General features: G+C 40.9%; 1 protein-coding gene across 7 annotated transcripts in view; it reads left to right on the forward strand.

Annotated features, from left to right (window-relative positions):
• LOC110062511 (uncharacterized) overlaps positions 1-15,778 on the forward strand; it is a 29,299-nt gene extending 13,521 nt beyond the window's left edge. For 6 of the 7 annotated variants that reach the window (XM_089285445.1, XM_089285446.1, XM_089285447.1 and 3 more), the window contains 22 exons: positions 369-493; positions 745-807; positions 1,546-1,600; positions 2,300-2,329; positions 2,681-2,813; positions 3,228-3,300; positions 3,889-3,948; positions 4,673-4,733; positions 5,012-5,146; positions 5,997-6,228; positions 6,677-6,927; positions 7,744-7,928; positions 8,489-8,644; positions 9,210-9,350; positions 9,851-10,037; positions 10,623-10,744; positions 11,111-11,313; positions 11,643-11,683; positions 12,405-12,501; positions 13,061-13,218; positions 13,364-13,461; positions 13,992-15,778. In XM_089285445.1, the coding sequence (XP_089141571.1) occupies positions 369-493; positions 745-807; positions 1,546-1,600; positions 2,300-2,329; positions 2,681-2,813; positions 3,228-3,300; positions 3,889-3,948; positions 4,673-4,733; positions 5,012-5,146; positions 5,997-6,228; positions 6,677-6,927; positions 7,744-7,928; positions 8,489-8,644; positions 9,210-9,350; positions 9,851-10,037; positions 10,623-10,744; positions 11,111-11,313; positions 11,643-11,683; positions 12,405-12,501; positions 13,061-13,218; positions 13,364-13,461; positions 13,992-14,186 (2,801 nt within the window). In that variant the 3' untranslated portion in view covers positions 14,187-15,778. The remainder of the gene's footprint in view (positions 1-368; positions 494-744; positions 808-1,545; positions 1,601-2,299; positions 2,330-2,680; positions 2,814-3,227; positions 3,301-3,888; positions 3,949-4,672; positions 4,734-5,011; positions 5,147-5,996; positions 6,229-6,676; positions 6,928-7,743; positions 7,929-8,488; positions 8,645-9,209; positions 9,351-9,850; positions 10,038-10,622; positions 10,745-11,110; positions 11,314-11,642; positions 11,684-12,404; positions 12,502-13,060; positions 13,219-13,363; positions 13,462-13,991) is intronic. The other variant, XM_089285451.1, reaches the window with a different exon arrangement.
• Positions 15,779-16,221: the final 443 nt, after the last annotated feature.

The raw sequence follows: 16,221 nt of genomic DNA on the forward strand, positions 1-16,221 counted from the left end.
GCGTTAGGCAGCACGCCGGCAGCACGCATGCTTTCTCTTTGACTTCGGATTAGTGTTTTTCATTGTTTACGTTTGCTGCAATTTGCCAGATGTGACCATGAAGTTTTGATTTTCATTTTACAATCAAAGCCTGCCCTGAGTTTGGTTGTATAATTGTGATAGTTCACGTTCCGTCACGTTGCAGTTCATTTCATCTCGTTTCACATCACGTCACGTCCCACCACATCACTGAGTCACGTCATGTCATGTCATGCCATCACATCACGTCATATTATGCCATACCATGCCATGTCATGTCGCATCACGTCATGTCATGTCATGTCGTATCAAATCGTGTCATGTAATTTTTTCTTCTTATACCCTCGCAGACGTACACACCCACCTAGAGAAAGACTTCATCACCCTTGAGATCACGCTTCCTAATGATCAGCCGCAGTACTGCTTCATCTTTGGTCTTCGGGACTATTTCATTGATACTTATCCTGAACATCCGGTAATTTCAAGAGAGTTTTCTTATTATTATTTTAAAAAAGGGAAAAAAGTAATGGACCTTATCACGGTTTTGGAAGCCATCTTGACAGGTAGGCAACGCGCGAAACTACAGCGTTTGTATGGGAATCTCAGGATAAATACCAATAGGATGGCAGTATTTGTGTTGGTACGTTAGCAGATTTCAGAACTTTGAATAAGTTGCTTTTATTTTGATTAACTGAGGTTTTTTGTCTTCTCACACGCATTCTAAAGGCTACCAGTTACGATGAGCCGTTGGAAAACGGGTTTTATTTTGGATGTCGTTACGAAGTAAAGGTTAGTGTCATTTGTTGCAAAGATCATTACCAGTCTTAAAATCGTTTTTAATGTTGTGTTTGGACATGAGTGAATCCAGCTCCAACAGGCTCTTCTTAACCTAGTGTATCAAAGTGTGCATACGAATTCCCTATCCATAGCGTAGTTCCGGGTGCGGGGGGTGGGGGGGGGGGGGGGTGGGGCTCTCATATGAAAAGGTCGAGGATGCTCGTCATCTCGCTTAGGGGTGGAAATCAAGGATTTTGGTCTCACTTCGGGTGTTGGTGACGAAATGCCACTATTTCTTTTAGGATGCACTCGAAGAAATGATAATAAAAAACGCTATTATTTGCGTTTTTACGCTAGATCGATTTCTGCAGCGGGCCCCTTTCTTGAACAGCTGGCTAGACTAGCATAGCTATTCGCGGGCCAGTCCAACTGTAAAATGTAGATTTGATCAAGAAATAAAATGATGATGATGATGACAGCGGCTGATAATTGAGCCTATTCCGTTTTAAGTAGTACCTTTAGGGAGTCAAATAAAGCCTTAGCCACGCCCAGATTGATCTCTTTTAGGGGTTTAATTCAAATTTTTCGAGGAACATCTCCGACTTTTTCATACTGGAGTCTCCCCCCCCCCCCCCCTCCCCCTTCAACCTTGGTCCGCTACCATCCCGGCATGGATGACAACTCAAGCTTGGCAAATTCGATCAGTGCGCGATTAAACGTTTATTCTTGATCTTCTCTCTTGTTTTACAGTTATATTTACAATTTGTGGATACGTTCACAACTTTGACAACTTTTAACATCCCAAGTACGTACACTTTTTTGTTGATTACTTTTTATCTTGAGTCATTTGCAAACATTAAGACATCGAGAGCTCCGCAAGGCGTCGCACTAGTTTGCTGAAGAGATGGGTAGACGACCATAGAAACAAATCGTTCGGGATAAATGGCCACAAATGTGACGAGTTTAATTGAAGCTAAGGTTACAAACAAAGATTAAAATCTCCTCAGGAAAGGTGGGGTTAAAACTTTCGCCACCAGTTAAAACTAAAATAAAATACTACATAAGATATGTTGACAGTCTGCGGGTCGGTGACCGGTGAAGAGGAGGGAAAAAGAATAAATACGTCTGAAAGCTAAATGGCAGAAAAGTTCTTCTTGCGATGATGGCAATAGTAGAAGGGGGCCGCGTGTACGAGATAACCAACCTTTTGTACCTTACTGTGTCACGCGCCCATTTTTCATTGGACAGGAGACTTCCATTGTTACCAGATTAGAGCACAACCCGTAAACTGATAAGACATAGGAAATGCCTCGCGATTAAATAACATTATGCTTTCGGTTTTCGGCATAACGTTTGTTTTTAGTCGAAAATAAGGGTAGCTAGTGTTTAAGGCGCGAAATTTTTCTTTAACTACAAAATTGCTATTTGAATCACCGTAACCGGCCTCACGTTATTCAGAATTAAAATGAGCTGTGACACGATTTAAACTTTGATTTCATTTCAGAATGTATCCACGGGTTTTGCGGCTGTGATGGTAAGTATCTACAACGGTCCATAACGTCATGTTCCATCTAAACATTTTCAGAAACAGGGTTAGATTAACTCACGCATGTTCTCCTTGACTCCTCTAACTCTCACTCGTTCCCAGTCTCTCTTGAGTTTATTGAATGTTAACGAAGGAAGCGCGAGCGCGAGGAGTTTCATCCCGACTTTCTCGACTGTCGCCGCTGACCCGTCGAGAGACGACTGAGCATGAGTCAGCTTAGCTTCTAGCTTGTATTGATCATTGTTACAGAAATAAATGCATCCAAAGCAAATGCAGTTCTTCTCATGGTAGCAATTGCATTTTATATTCTGATGATCTTTTACTGATATATTTTTTTAGAACGCTCAAGACCATCACTGGAGAAGTCTAAATACATTGATACTCATGTTAGAGAACAAAGCGGCATTAATAGGACAACGGTTAACGTGACCTGGAGTATTCAGGCATGGAAAAAGCAACCTGCATTCTTCAAGTGAGTTGAGCTCTTATTATTAGGTGATTAGGTTTTACGAGAAAATTTCCCGGGGGGTACGCTCATATAAAAAGGACGAGGTTGCTCGCTGGAAGTTTTGAAAAAAATCCACAAGGGCTATCAAGATCCTATTTTGTGGGCGTGGCTTGAAATGTTTTCGCCGCTAAGTGGTACCAATTCTAAAACAACACATTATCTCCTGTCATAATTTTTCGGCTCAATACCCTAAAAGGTACTGCGAAAGCTCCTACTTCGGACCTTTTGAGGCTGAACACCCCATGGGGGACCAAAAGCGATTTTTCTCCCCCTAAATGGTACGATGAGCTCCCCCGTCCTTTTTATTTGGGAGTTTTCTCCCCGGAGAGGAAACGCGAGTAAATTGTTAAAAGTTTTTAACTCATTTATTTTCTTCAGGCTTGTCATATCATGTGTTGATTGTCCTTCTATAGTCGGTCTGCGAAAAGAGATAGTTCTTGCTAATGGAGTGGTAAGATTTGTTAATTTATTTTGGTGCCCCCGAATAGTCATCTTAAAAGTCTGTTCAAAATGAGACATATATAGGCTTCATAAGGGATCATTATCGATACTCAATAACAGCTACAAAATATACACCGCAATCAGAAGATCTACAATGACCAGCAAGTTGAAGCTGAAGTTCGTTTACTTAGCTGAAGTGGGAGAGCTAACTGGAAGGAGGGTATATTATTCCGGCATATACTCTGGGGATTATTTTCATGCCGAAGAAACCTTTTTCTATCGATGCTTGAGTTCCATTGCTCTCTCGAGTCTTGTCTCTTTCTGATGAGCAGCAGATGCCAATCGATCGTAACTTTTATCTCGTTTCACGAAGCCATATGATATGATTAGCACTTTACGCCCACTTCCCACTCCCCCCCCCCCCCCCACCACCACTCCCTGCGCGCCTCATCCTTCAAAAGGCTACAAGCAATACGAACTAAGGGCAAGATTTATCGCAGTCGTCCAAAGATGATTCTCGAAATCAGTTTTATAAATTCGTATTTAAACATTTCACTCAAAGTTCATGATAGGCTTTATTTGCTTTCTTGGCTTTCAGAAAACCACCTACAGCTTTCCCTTTCAAAACCTGACTAAAGACAGGAAACACCATGTTAGTGTAAGTACTTAAGATGTTCACTCCAGAGTCAACCCTCCTGCAGTTTTTAGAAGTTTTACTGAAATATAACACGTCTGTTTCAGTTATAAGTTAACGTTGGAGCAGTTCGTTCGTTCGTTCATACTGCTTGTTATGCTGTAAAATATAAATCTAAATTTTTAAAAAAGTAGCACTAGCGCTAGCTTTTAAGTTTGTCGTGGATAAATCCTTCCAGGGTGACCATTCAAAACAAAGCTATCGAGCAGTCCTTTCATGTGCTACTGTTTATTATGCTGTACAAGGTGGTTCCAACTTTTAAGTCCATGGATGAAACCCTAGTGTGTGACCATTCAAATAAAAGCTATTGAGCAGTCCTTTCATGTGGTACTGTTTATTATGCTGTACAAGGTGGTTCTAACTTTTAAGTCTATGGATGAAACCCTACTGTGAGACCATTCAAATAAAAGCTATTGAGCAGTCCTTTCATGTGGTACTCTCCGTGGGCAGTGAGGAATCATCTCGAAACTTGCTAGTCTTGATTTTGTACTGGTGCTTGGTCGGGAAATTATTTTTTAAAACCGTTGTACCAAGTCACAGAACTTGCGAGCGTCAGCTAAAGATCGATGCATTTTTTTTTTTTTTTGAAATAATGAATGGTGGTTAATTTTACATCACCAGCTCTAAATTGGTTATAAAGGTCAACCATGCTAATACAGGCAGACTCATTTGTTTGTGTTTCACATAGGTTTCCGCATTTGACAGCAGTGGGTGTGAACTATCACCTAGAGAGTGGCAAGAATTTTATGGTAAGATCATTAATTGCGCAAAAATATCGATCTTGCTAAGTACCATTAGCTAAGAGTTTCCAACAGTGAGATCGTTATAACAAAGAAGAGTTTTCCGGCAAAGTTTAACTTCTGTGGAATCCATTTTATTTTGAGAAGTCATCTTAGAACTTTTCTATACATTTCGTGACAAAAAAATAAAGCTATAAAAGAACGACGCTTCGACCAATTAACATACAGCGTTAGCTTTTATCGCGAAATCAATTTCAAAGAACTTATTGTTTCGAATATCTATACAGCCCGCATTATCCCGACCACCGTCCCGACCACCGTCCCGATCACGGTCCCGATGACTGTCCCGACTACAGTTCCGACAACTGTCCCGACGACTGTCCCGACGACTGTCCCGACCGTCCTTAGTGCCACAGGAAGAGGTATGTATTTTTGTATTTCGTGAAAAAATAACGTAAAAATCTGGGGGAAAAAATACTTATGACTGGAATGACGGAACGAAGTGAGCCACTAAGTTGCAAAGGGAGAGTGCATGCTCCAATTTGATTTTCTCCGAAGCTTTCGTCTCCATTATGGAGTTCCCACAGCCTGATGCCCAGGCTTGCGCGTTTTCTACCCTCTTACTCGTAATGTTGCCAAGGCCATATACAGGCATTTCTCTGTAAGAGCAAGTCAAACTTCATCTGCTAATGTACAGAAAAATATATGGGAAACAGAAAAGGCAACATCACTGCTCTTTCCAGTGAATCTCCATTGTCTTGAAAGCTTAATCGAACATTTTTCTTTTCCAAATATCTCAAGGTGTACTGTATATTACTTGTTTTATTTCTGTAGTTAAACTTCAATATTTCAATACATTTTCCCAAAATTTTGCTCAAAACTTACTTGCACGTATCGGATTACAATACAAACACTGAATTTCGAGCAATGATTTGACTTGTTCAAAAACGGAGGAGGGGAAAACTGACTGAAGCGGGTTGAATTGGTCTGTTACTTCATTTATTATATGATCAAGAAAATTACTTCATTGTGATTGGCTGAAAGCAGGCGGATTGTTAATATTTAGTGCAGTGCAAATTAACGCGCGCATGTTCGTAAAAATTTTCTCAGTCAAATAATATAATAATCGAGTAATCGTAGGAAGTGCTCGAGGAATTAAAGATTTACAAACATCACTCACACTGTAAATCCTTAATTGCTATTACGTATACTAATCACCAATCTTTATCCCTCTGCCTATCTTTCTTTGCACGGTCATCTTGACTGAAACAGGAATGTCGTCGGCCACTGTCGCGGCCATCACCGTACCAATTGTCCTATTTTTGATGGTAGGACTGCTGCTGCTAGGTTTCCTGTGGTACTACCGTAAGCACAAGATGCCCTCTCGTCTGCACAGGGCCCCCACAGGGCTTCAGCGCCTCGCAGACCACTTGGACGACCGCAATAATTATAGAGGAAATCTTAGCGATGTTTCGTCAAGCCCGTATGCTAATGGTTATGACAGGTAACAGACATTTTACCATTTCTCATTGTTTCTACCTACACAATTCTGGGAAATTGAATTTTTTTTATACTTCTGTCGAGTAGCTATAGAATGGAATTTTACCTCACTCTGTGGAAATTCGAATCTTTTACTGGGTTTTAAGTGCTACTGTTTATTAAAAAGATTATGGTAAACCCATCCTACAGGTGTGTTCGGGCGTATTGCTAGGGCTACCTGACATGCTTAGCGCAAACCTGCGATGAAATGGCTTCCTTTCCGGGCGAGGTGGCAAAAAAGCACAGTCAGAACATTTATATTGCGCAAACTGTCATTTTCATGTACCCATGTCACTTTGCCCTTTTGACATAATGCCCATTTGGTTCAATTTGTCCTTGTGAATTGCAAACATATTTTCTCTTTGGTTTTGTAAAAGGAATCTATCAATAACGAAGAGCTCTTTTTTTTTCAGGTTTAATCTTGCGGTGAACCTACCCCCCAAGTCCGAAGGAGGCCTGGAACTAAATCCAGCTTATGTCGAGCAGCGCATCCAGGAAGCAGTGGAGACAGGGGAGGCGGACGAGTTTGAGTTTGGTTTTCACAGGCTGGAGCTCAAGCGAGTGCTCGGTAAAGGAGCTTTCGGTAAAGTTTTCTTAGCAGAAGCTTACGGTATGGGTGACACTGATCAAGATACAAGCCTTGTGGCCGTCAAAGTACTCAATGGTTAGTTATGTTAAATGCTAAAAACGTTCAACGTTGAATGTTTCAGAAATTTTTACCGTGTTAAATACGTTTACCTAGCTAGTTTTGAGGCATACCACTTAAACTGAAAAAAAATATCTCAAATAAACAAAATAGGCTTAAAATTCTCAACTGGCGGGAGGCAGACCAGTTGGTCATCACAAGCATGACCGAGGAGTTGTATTAGGGTCTACCGAGAAACAATTCCAGCTTCAATAGTGATCAGAGCGGGACTTGAACCCGCTAACTCCGGATTTCAAGTCCGGCGCCCTAACCACTTAGTCACGCTGTCTCCACATTGGGAGTTGGCCATCGTGTGACTGCGAGTGTTCTTATGAGAGGAGCAGATTGACAACTCGAAAGACAGGAGCTTTCTCTCTTGCAAGCCGTGATGAATATGGCGAAACGTACGACTGTCGTTTTGGCGTGTTCTGGAAGCAGGAGAATCTCCATCATTCCAATACACTGAGCAGCGAAATTTCTGCTCCAAGTAGATAAAATTTAGTCATCGTTTATAGCTTAATTTGAGAACTTAAAAAATATTCCTAGATCCAAAACACAGTCTCTAACCCTTTATAGAAACGTTCCAGAACAGAAAACTCACTCTCCCGCTTATGTCTAATACAGAGATCACTTACGCAGAAATGCGACTTCACCTGTCCCCTGGCGCTAAGTTGGTGCATAGGCAGAAATGCGACTACCTCATAAAAACAAGAAGAAAAAACATTCAAAATAGGCTACTAAACAACTGTAAAATCAAACACAATCGCATCTTGTATCTCTCTTGTCTTTCTTTAGATAAAGCTAATGAAGATGAAGTCGAGGATTTCAAGATGGAAATCAATTTCATGAAGACCATTGGTCTTCACGAGAACGTGGTGACCATGTTAGGTTGCTGTACTCTGTACCCTCCGCTGTGTCTCGTGGTGGAGTATGTCCCACATGGAGATCTTCTGCACTACCTCAGGGACCTCAGGAAAGCGGTAATGACTCGCCACAGTTTCCCACGCGAACCTTATTCTTCCCGCGCTCGACGTAGGAAAATTATGTGTGGATGTTGAAAAGCTTGTTGCACGCTATGAAATTTTCGCGCGAAGGCAACAGCCAATCAGAGACAACAAAAAACCAACCTATTGACGCTACCAAGATCTTTTAAGAGCTACATCATCAGTTTCGCGGAATATTTTAAGGTCGATCACGGACGTCGCTCGAGCTTAGTTTATAAAACCAGGCTAAGGTAACTACTGCGTCATACTTTGTCCTGATTGGATTGCATTCGTGAATCAAACGTGCAATATAAGCTTTGCTTTTAAGAGGGATGTTGGGCAATTCATTAAAGAAAATTTAATTCCAATTAAGCTTTATTTTCAAGAGGGGTGTTGAGCAATTCATGAAATAATATTGTTGGGTAATTCATGAAAGTGTCTGACTCGAATTCCCCGTGGCGGACCCTTTAAGCTCAAAAAAAAACACTTTTAAAACTGTCTCCAAGTTCCAATTTGTATTCGATCTGCAATAATATTTTGGGGCTTTACTTTTTTAGTTTGAGAAACAATATCGTATACTACAAGGAGAAGATATAACAAGTTTAAAGAACCATGAAAATTCTAGCTGCTCTCAATCACGGACAGAGGGCTCAGAAACGACTTACCCAGGAAGTACTTCCCATCGTCCTCTGGTACCCTCGGTTAGTGACACGGTAAGTACTGGGTAATAACATTCAACAACAATCCCAAGAGGGGTGGGGTCCGGCGTAACCACATGCCGGATTATAGATACTTATTTCAGCTAATCCTGAGCACAGAGGAACTACAGTAGTAACAAGCATTGAAATATATGGTACAATTTACGATTGTCTGAGTGAATCTTAATGTACTGACAAACTTCTAGAACAATCATTTACAATTTCTTTTTAATAAATTTAAAATTAATTTTAGAGCTATTTCTTTTCACCAGCAGAGTCTTTATGCTTGATAGGTTAATAAACTAGTTAGTGACATTAATGATTAATTCCACAAGAGAGTTAAATGTTTATCCCAGTTTCACATAACGTTTCACACAACGGTTCACATAACGTTTCACATTTCGTTTCACATAATCTTTCACAAACCGTTTCACATAACGTTTCATATAACGTCTCACTTACCGTTTCACATAACGTTTCACATAGCATTTAACGAGTTGGATGATTTAACACAAATTACGACGGCTTAAGTTCATATACAATCAAGATAAACATCAGTGTTATTTCATATCGTTTCCAGGCCGTCTCGGCTGCTAACCAGCTCCAGAAAACGCCGCAGCAACCGAACACACAACCAAGCCCCTCCAAGCCTAATATTCAACGTCGACTTTTAAGACAATGTAAATCGGAGGGCAAACAACTCACTATCAGCAACTGGATTGTAAGAATAAACTTGTTTTAACTGATAAACTCATAACATTTTAAAAACTCAATCGATTACTCGTTTTATAAATAATAAATTATTAAGAATTTATTCTTAAAATGTTAAATACAGTAACAGTAAATTTTTTGGGTGAACTCTTCTGTTTCTACGCTTTTCCATTAATCAATAACGTTATAAAAGCATTTGCGCGCGTTTAACTGAATGAACGTTGTTCGTTTTGTTATTTAGTCTTGTTTTTCTCCAGTTTATATTTTTTGTTGTTCGTTTACCAAGCCTCTAAACCTTTAATCTCAGGCAACTTCAGTAAATGAGCAACATTATTCATGTACACCAGTTTAGTTTTCATTACTCACTTAAACAACAACAACAGAACTCGTCGCTATGTTTTCCAGAGAGTAAAGGTCCGAATACAAAACCCTGAATTTAACCTGATGCTTTGAGAGTGAGTGTGCTCTTTCCTTCCTGTAAAATCGCATTTTCTTAACATTTGCTTTCAGAAAAAATACGAGAGGTTTCTTGAACCCAGCGAGAAGGCCAATTGCAAGTTTAACAGATCACACTCATCCGGAAGCATTAAGGGCCTTAAAACCTTGAGCACCGTCAGGAGATATTCAGAGTCTCCAGTGGCGCAATATACAGCAAGGGGTACCACGGATGAATCGAACAATACACAGACAACACTAGGTATGAGTTCTCACCGGTCTAATCTTCTCAAGTACATATAACACTTTTTTTCACCAGTTTGCTCAACAGCAAGCTAAACGTGAGTTTGTTCTTTTGTATCGTAAACACGAATTGAGAAAATCTTCGCTAAAAAGGAGGGAAAATTTATTGGACCTCTGACTGGACTCATAAAAAATAATTAATACGTCCAGGGAATAGCGAGCCGGATTTCGGTGGATTATTCCGGTAGGGTTCTTTGATCACTAAGACGAAATGTAGCTTGATACTTAATTTCACATTCAAAAATTCCATTTTAATCTTATTTGGCAGTCGTATTTCTTGCGTGGGATTATATTACTCTCTCTTAGTTCTCTGTTTTTAACACCAACTAATTCCAAGATGTACAGAATCGATGGATGTAGGCGCACATTGTAACATTGAGCAGGAAACTGAAAATGTTTAGCTGAGCTAAATCATCCAATTAGCTAATTACGCTTGGGCCATTAGTGATCTTGACACAAAGAAATGTTGTGAGTTTTATATTCTGTTTGATTCTGACTTTTATTCCAAAAATGAATTTCCGCCTTTATGTTTTCTTCCTTTCAGTGTTAGACTCCAAAGCGGCCTCTAAGGCCCAAACTGCTTCTCCCACGCGGGCACTGAGTCTAGATGGCGCACTGGACTCTTCTGAGCTCCAGTCCTTCGCTTTTCAGATTGCGAACGGAATGGTAAAGAGCATCCCTGTTACTGTACATTTACTTTATCGTTCAGATCTAACTCTGCCAACTAACAAAATGCCAAGCCGGGTAGACCACGAAGAAATGTGGATCTATCATGAAATTTGACGGAAAACTAGGTCACCCTTAAAATATTATTACAACAAAACGAGAGGAACGCTGGAAAACATAAGAACGAATTTCCCAGTTACTTGTGTCGATCTGTCAACTAAAATAAAGCTTACACACTCGTGCAAACAGCGAGCTTTTTTTACAATAGTTTTTTGTTGTTGTTTGTTTGTTTTTTTGTTTGTATGTTTTTCTGTTTTCTTCGATCTACTTGTTTCCCCGAATGAACGAAGTTTGTTTTTATTTTAGGCGTATCTCTCCGGAAAAGGAATAGTTCACCGAGATTTGGCCGCAAGGAATATTCTCGTTGGGGACGAGAAAGTGCTTAAAATTTCTGACTTCGGTCTCTCAAGAGAAGGAATCTATGTGAAGAGAAGCACGGGTAAAATTCCCTTACGCTGGTTGTCTGTGGAGGCTATGCGAGATCGAATCTATTCTACTGCTAGCGATATGTGAGTACATCTCTCATCTTTCTATTCGTTGTGTTTCTCTTATGAGCCAAGATTACTGATCTAAGATCATATAAGAATAGCCCATTTTCCGAGAAGCCTCTCTGTCAAAGCGAGGCCTGGCGCACAACCATTCATATGAAAATAAGTTAAATTTGTATGTGAATGAAATCTCATTTTATATGAAAGGTTGGCACCAAGACTCCCTTTGAGAAAGAGGCTAAAGTTAATTCAAAAATGGCCTATTCGTTTTCCATGTTTCGCGATATTTTTAACATGCTCGTTTACATTGAGCATCTATTGACGCTTTTATATTCTTTGGTTTGTTGCAGATGGGCATTTGGCATTGTTTTGTGGGAGATTTGCACGCTAGGTGAGATTTAGTTGTAACAGGTATTGTTATAAGTCACAAAAACCAGAGTCGTTCGCTAGAGTTCTGAGCTTTCCGGCCCCGAGCTTTTAATTTTCTTTGTAATTTGTTTTCTGCTATCATTACCGGAGAATGAAACATAACCTACATAGCAGTAAAATAGGATTTCTGTGAATTTTCAGAAACTAAGTCCTCATAAATGTGTACATCTCATTTCACAACGAAAACCTGACAACTTTTTAACCTCTCATAGGTTTCACCTAGTGGTCTAATACCTATTTAATCTGGATGCAGAAAACGCAATTTTTAAACGGTGTTATTTTAGCTGGTTCCGTATGTCGGCCATCAGTTAATTATGTGTCTCCTAATGTTGGGACAGGGAGGCGCGGTGGCCTCGTGGTTAGTGTGCTCGACTCCGGATCTAGCGGTCCGGGTTCGAGCCCTGGCCGGAGACATTGTGTTGTGTTCTTGGGCAAGACACTTTACTCTCACAGTGCCTCTCTCCACCCAGGTGTATAAATGGGTACCGGCGAACTTCATGCTGGAGGTAACCCTGCGATGGACTAGCATCCCATCCAGGGGGGAGTATAGATACTCCTAGTCGCTTCATGCTACAGAAACCGGGATAAGCTCCGGCCTGATGGGCCACTTGGCTCGTGCGCAGACTTTACCTAATGTTGGGACAACAGTTAAAACTGCCTTCCGCTTTTTCTGTTCTTTCAAGGTGGATTTCCTTATCCAACAATTAGCGATATGAACTTGTTAAACTTTCTTCTGGAAGGAAATCGGATGGAGAAACCGAACAACTGCTCCGATGAAATGTACGTTCAGTTGCTACTTTGTGAATCAGTATTAATTATTTCTAGTTTATCTTGATGAAAGCTTTTCAATTAGCCACTTTGAAAATGAGAAGAAATCTGAGGCGAGTCGCGTCTCGCAGTTCCTTGTGGTACCGTTATGACTTCTCATCTTTTGTTTTGTCTCTAATAACGGTCCCACAAGCCAGTTTTCGTCTCGATTCTAAGGCGCAAATGAGTTTGGTACACAAGATATTTCCCGCGCTTGCCGTCGGTTACATGATTTCCCGCGCTTGCCGCCCGTTACATGATTTCCCGCGCTTGGTGTCGGTTGCATGATTTCCCGCGCTTGCCGCTCGTTACATGATTTCCCGCGCTTGGCGCTGGCTTCTGCCTTGAGTTGATTAGCTTATAAAATAATAATTTGTAGGCAAGGTTCAAATGGTCTTCGGCCTGATAAACGAGTTTATAGCCTGATATAACATAATAATGTTTATAATAATCATTGCTTTACCTGAAACTGAGATAGAACTGGTAAAGCATATACGTTCTCCTGATAAGTTTTCACTGGATCCTTCCCTAGTTACCAGATCATGCTCGCCTGCTGGTCACGTGAATGTGAGGAGCGCCCCTCGTTCCAGACCCTGAGGGAAGAGTTATTCGACCTGCAGAAGGAAGAACAACCTTATGTGAATGTAGATCCCAGTCAGGCCCTCATCTTGCCGCCAACAGCTGGCCGAGGTATGAGACAAAAGCTACAAATATAATGTCGAGATCGACCATTATATGTATCAAATGTAACGTGCATTTTTGGAGAAAAATCGTCTAGACTCCAGGTGGCACTTGTTATACCGTGTTCACAAACCTTTTTTTCTTTTCATTTCAGACACCGTCGGAAACCTTATTGCTTTCAGTGACGGCACGTTCAGTGGGGAGACCGCTGATCATGACGAAGTAGAAATGGAGGAGCTTCCAAAAAAGTTGGTAAGTGTAATCTCCGTGCTAACGGCACCTGAGCCCTAACGATAACGGAATCGTCCCGATACGTAGTGTCGCAATCTTTGACAGAAATATCTTTACTGTTAAATGTACAATTTTTATCTAGCACCCGGTGAACACTGTGGAGGCACAGCGCTGGACTCCGGATCGACTGGTCTGGGTTCAAGCCCAGGCTGGCTCATTTTGTTGTATTCTTGTGTAACACACTACTCTCACAGTGCCTCACTCCACCCGGGTGTATAAATGGGTACCGGCGAATTAAATGCTGGGGTTAACCCTCTGATGAACTAGCATCCCATCCAAGGGGAAAAGGAATATTCAGGGATAAGCTCCGGCGGAATGTGTGGGCCGTTTGGCCGGACGCAGATCTTACCTGGTTTTACCTTATTATTCAGTAGTCAAGTAAATTTACCTAGGGATCCAAATCACTAATAGGGCTGCATGACCGGCTGACGGAGGCAAAAATCCACCTAGTGGCTTCCAGTAAACATATTTCTGTTTATTTTTTACGGCAGAGCCCTGGAAAAATGTCGCTACAAAATGAGCTACCACCTTCCAGAGAAAAAGAAAACGCTGGTTACGAAAGCTCCAATGAATCAGAAGATCTGTCAGCCTCGTTTGAAAATACTGCTGACATTGAGATCGGCCCTTCTCTACAAAAAGAAAAGCCGGTTGACATTAACGATACCAACTTCATATTGATGGTTTAAACGAAAGACTAATCACTTTTTTGTTTAGTTTTATTTAGAACTTTTATTGCGCTTATCCGCGAGTTTGTTAGGTTGTGCATATCAGTACATAAAACAAAATGTTACAGATTATATAAGATAGAAAGTGGAGAATTACAAGGCTAATCATGCAGGGCTAGTGTTCAGCAGTTGCTGGTCAGGACGATCAGCTTATGATGCACTAATCACATGCGGAGGGTCACTTTCTTCATGTGTTATAGGCTTAAAGTCGTTGTAAAATGTGTGTGATAAATGTGAGATAGCAAATTTGCAACTCGATGAATAAATGATAAAGATGAAATGTTGCCCTCCCAGATACCGGTTAGGTGCCGTAACTACTGAGCTACAGAGAGCCTCACTGTGAACTAGGCCATTTTACTAGGTTCGTATGTGGCACGCGTTCTGCAACTATTAGGATCAGCAACCGGTATCTGGGAGGTCATGGGCTCGAATCCTGTTGGGGACTCAGATTTTTTTCTTGGTCCTTTGCTCGTGGCAACATTCCATCTTTATCATAAATTGTGTGTCTTCATTTACAACTGCCCGGCTTTTTTGTGTGTGTGGTGTAAAATGATTAGAGAGTTACGTCGGATTTTATCAGTGTGCGGAGAAATGAAGACGCCCACTCGATATCCACCAAAGTGTGCATGTAAATTGGGTCGTGTGTTGGCAAATTCTTAGAGCAGTGTAGGAGATACGCAAGAGTATTTCATCCTGCAGTAGTCCGAAAATTGACTGCGAAGGAAACTAATCCAGAAGGAGTGACATTAATATCCCTGACCTAGAGTTAGATTAAGCGTCGACATTTACAATTGTGGATTATGTTTACAGTCGAACCTCTCCACAACGGCCACCTTGGCTACAGAGGATAGTGGCCGTTGTAGAGAGGTGGCCGTTATGTGGAGGCAGGGGTGTAATGACACCTGGTTTTTTTTCGAGGGGTGCATTTCTTTTTTTTTTTTTTAATGCTTTATTTAGCACGGACGCGCGGTACGGATCAAGTTTGGTGTCCTTTTACAAAACAAAATATTAGGTTTTCAATACACCGTTCGTCAGTCGTTGATTAACATGCCGCTGTCGAGAGGCCTATTTTGGCAGTTGGGACGCACGTTAGTGGCCGTTCCCGTTGTGGAGAGTTGGCCGTTGTAGAGAGGTTAAAATAAGAGTGAGGATATGGACTGTTCGCCGGGACAAAAAAAAGGCGGCCGTTGTAGGGAGGTGGTCGTTATATTAGTGGAAGTTAGACTGTACCTCCAGGACGAGACGAACAGTGTTCGGCGATATACACTAAACTGAAAGAATGCGTTCTTAACCTAAGGCTATTCACGTCCTTAGAGCTGTCGTCTTTTGCTCAAAAAAGTGAAGATCTTGGGTGAAGAATGCATTAACTTAGAACTGTCGGGTCTTTTTTTATTTGTATCAAAGATGTATGATATAAAATGAACGATACAACTATTTAAGGTTAGTTATTTATTGATTTATAGATTAGAACGCTGTATAAGAGATGATTATGTGTACGATTATTAATGACCATGTTTCTCAGTGAAGCTAGATTAAAATTAAATTCACTTTCACTTTCATGTCTTCTTATGGTTGAAAATTAACGGGGACGTGAAGGTTAAGGGTTTCCTATATGGAATAAATGTATCAGTGTTGTAAAACCCATAAATACACGCATATCTTCCATGCCAATAAGGAAACACTTCACAATTGAAAATAGGCCTCCCAGAAACTTAAAGTTGTAATAAACTCCTCCTGTTCAGAGAATTTACCCTATCATAGTCTCAGGCCCCATTCACACCACGCCGGAGGAATTTGAAAGCGGAAGTTTCACTCTGAAAACGCATCAAATGTTTTCCGTCCACACTACGCCGGAGGAATTCAAAAACGCAACAATCACCGGTCTTTTTGGATTTGTGTTTGAGGGAAACTCGTTCAGGGAAATCACATAATTATCGTGACGCCATCGCTTTCGGAAAGCTCTGCTTCATCCCATCATTCACCAAACAGGATCAAA

Source organism: Orbicella faveolata, unplaced genomic scaffold (genome assembly GCF_042242905.1).
Source record: "Orbicella faveolata isolate gen_17 unplaced genomic scaffold, um_ofav_v1 contig_13, whole genome shotgun sequence".
Classification (NCBI taxonomy): domain Eukaryota; kingdom Metazoa; phylum Cnidaria; class Anthozoa; order Scleractinia; family Merulinidae; genus Orbicella; species Orbicella faveolata.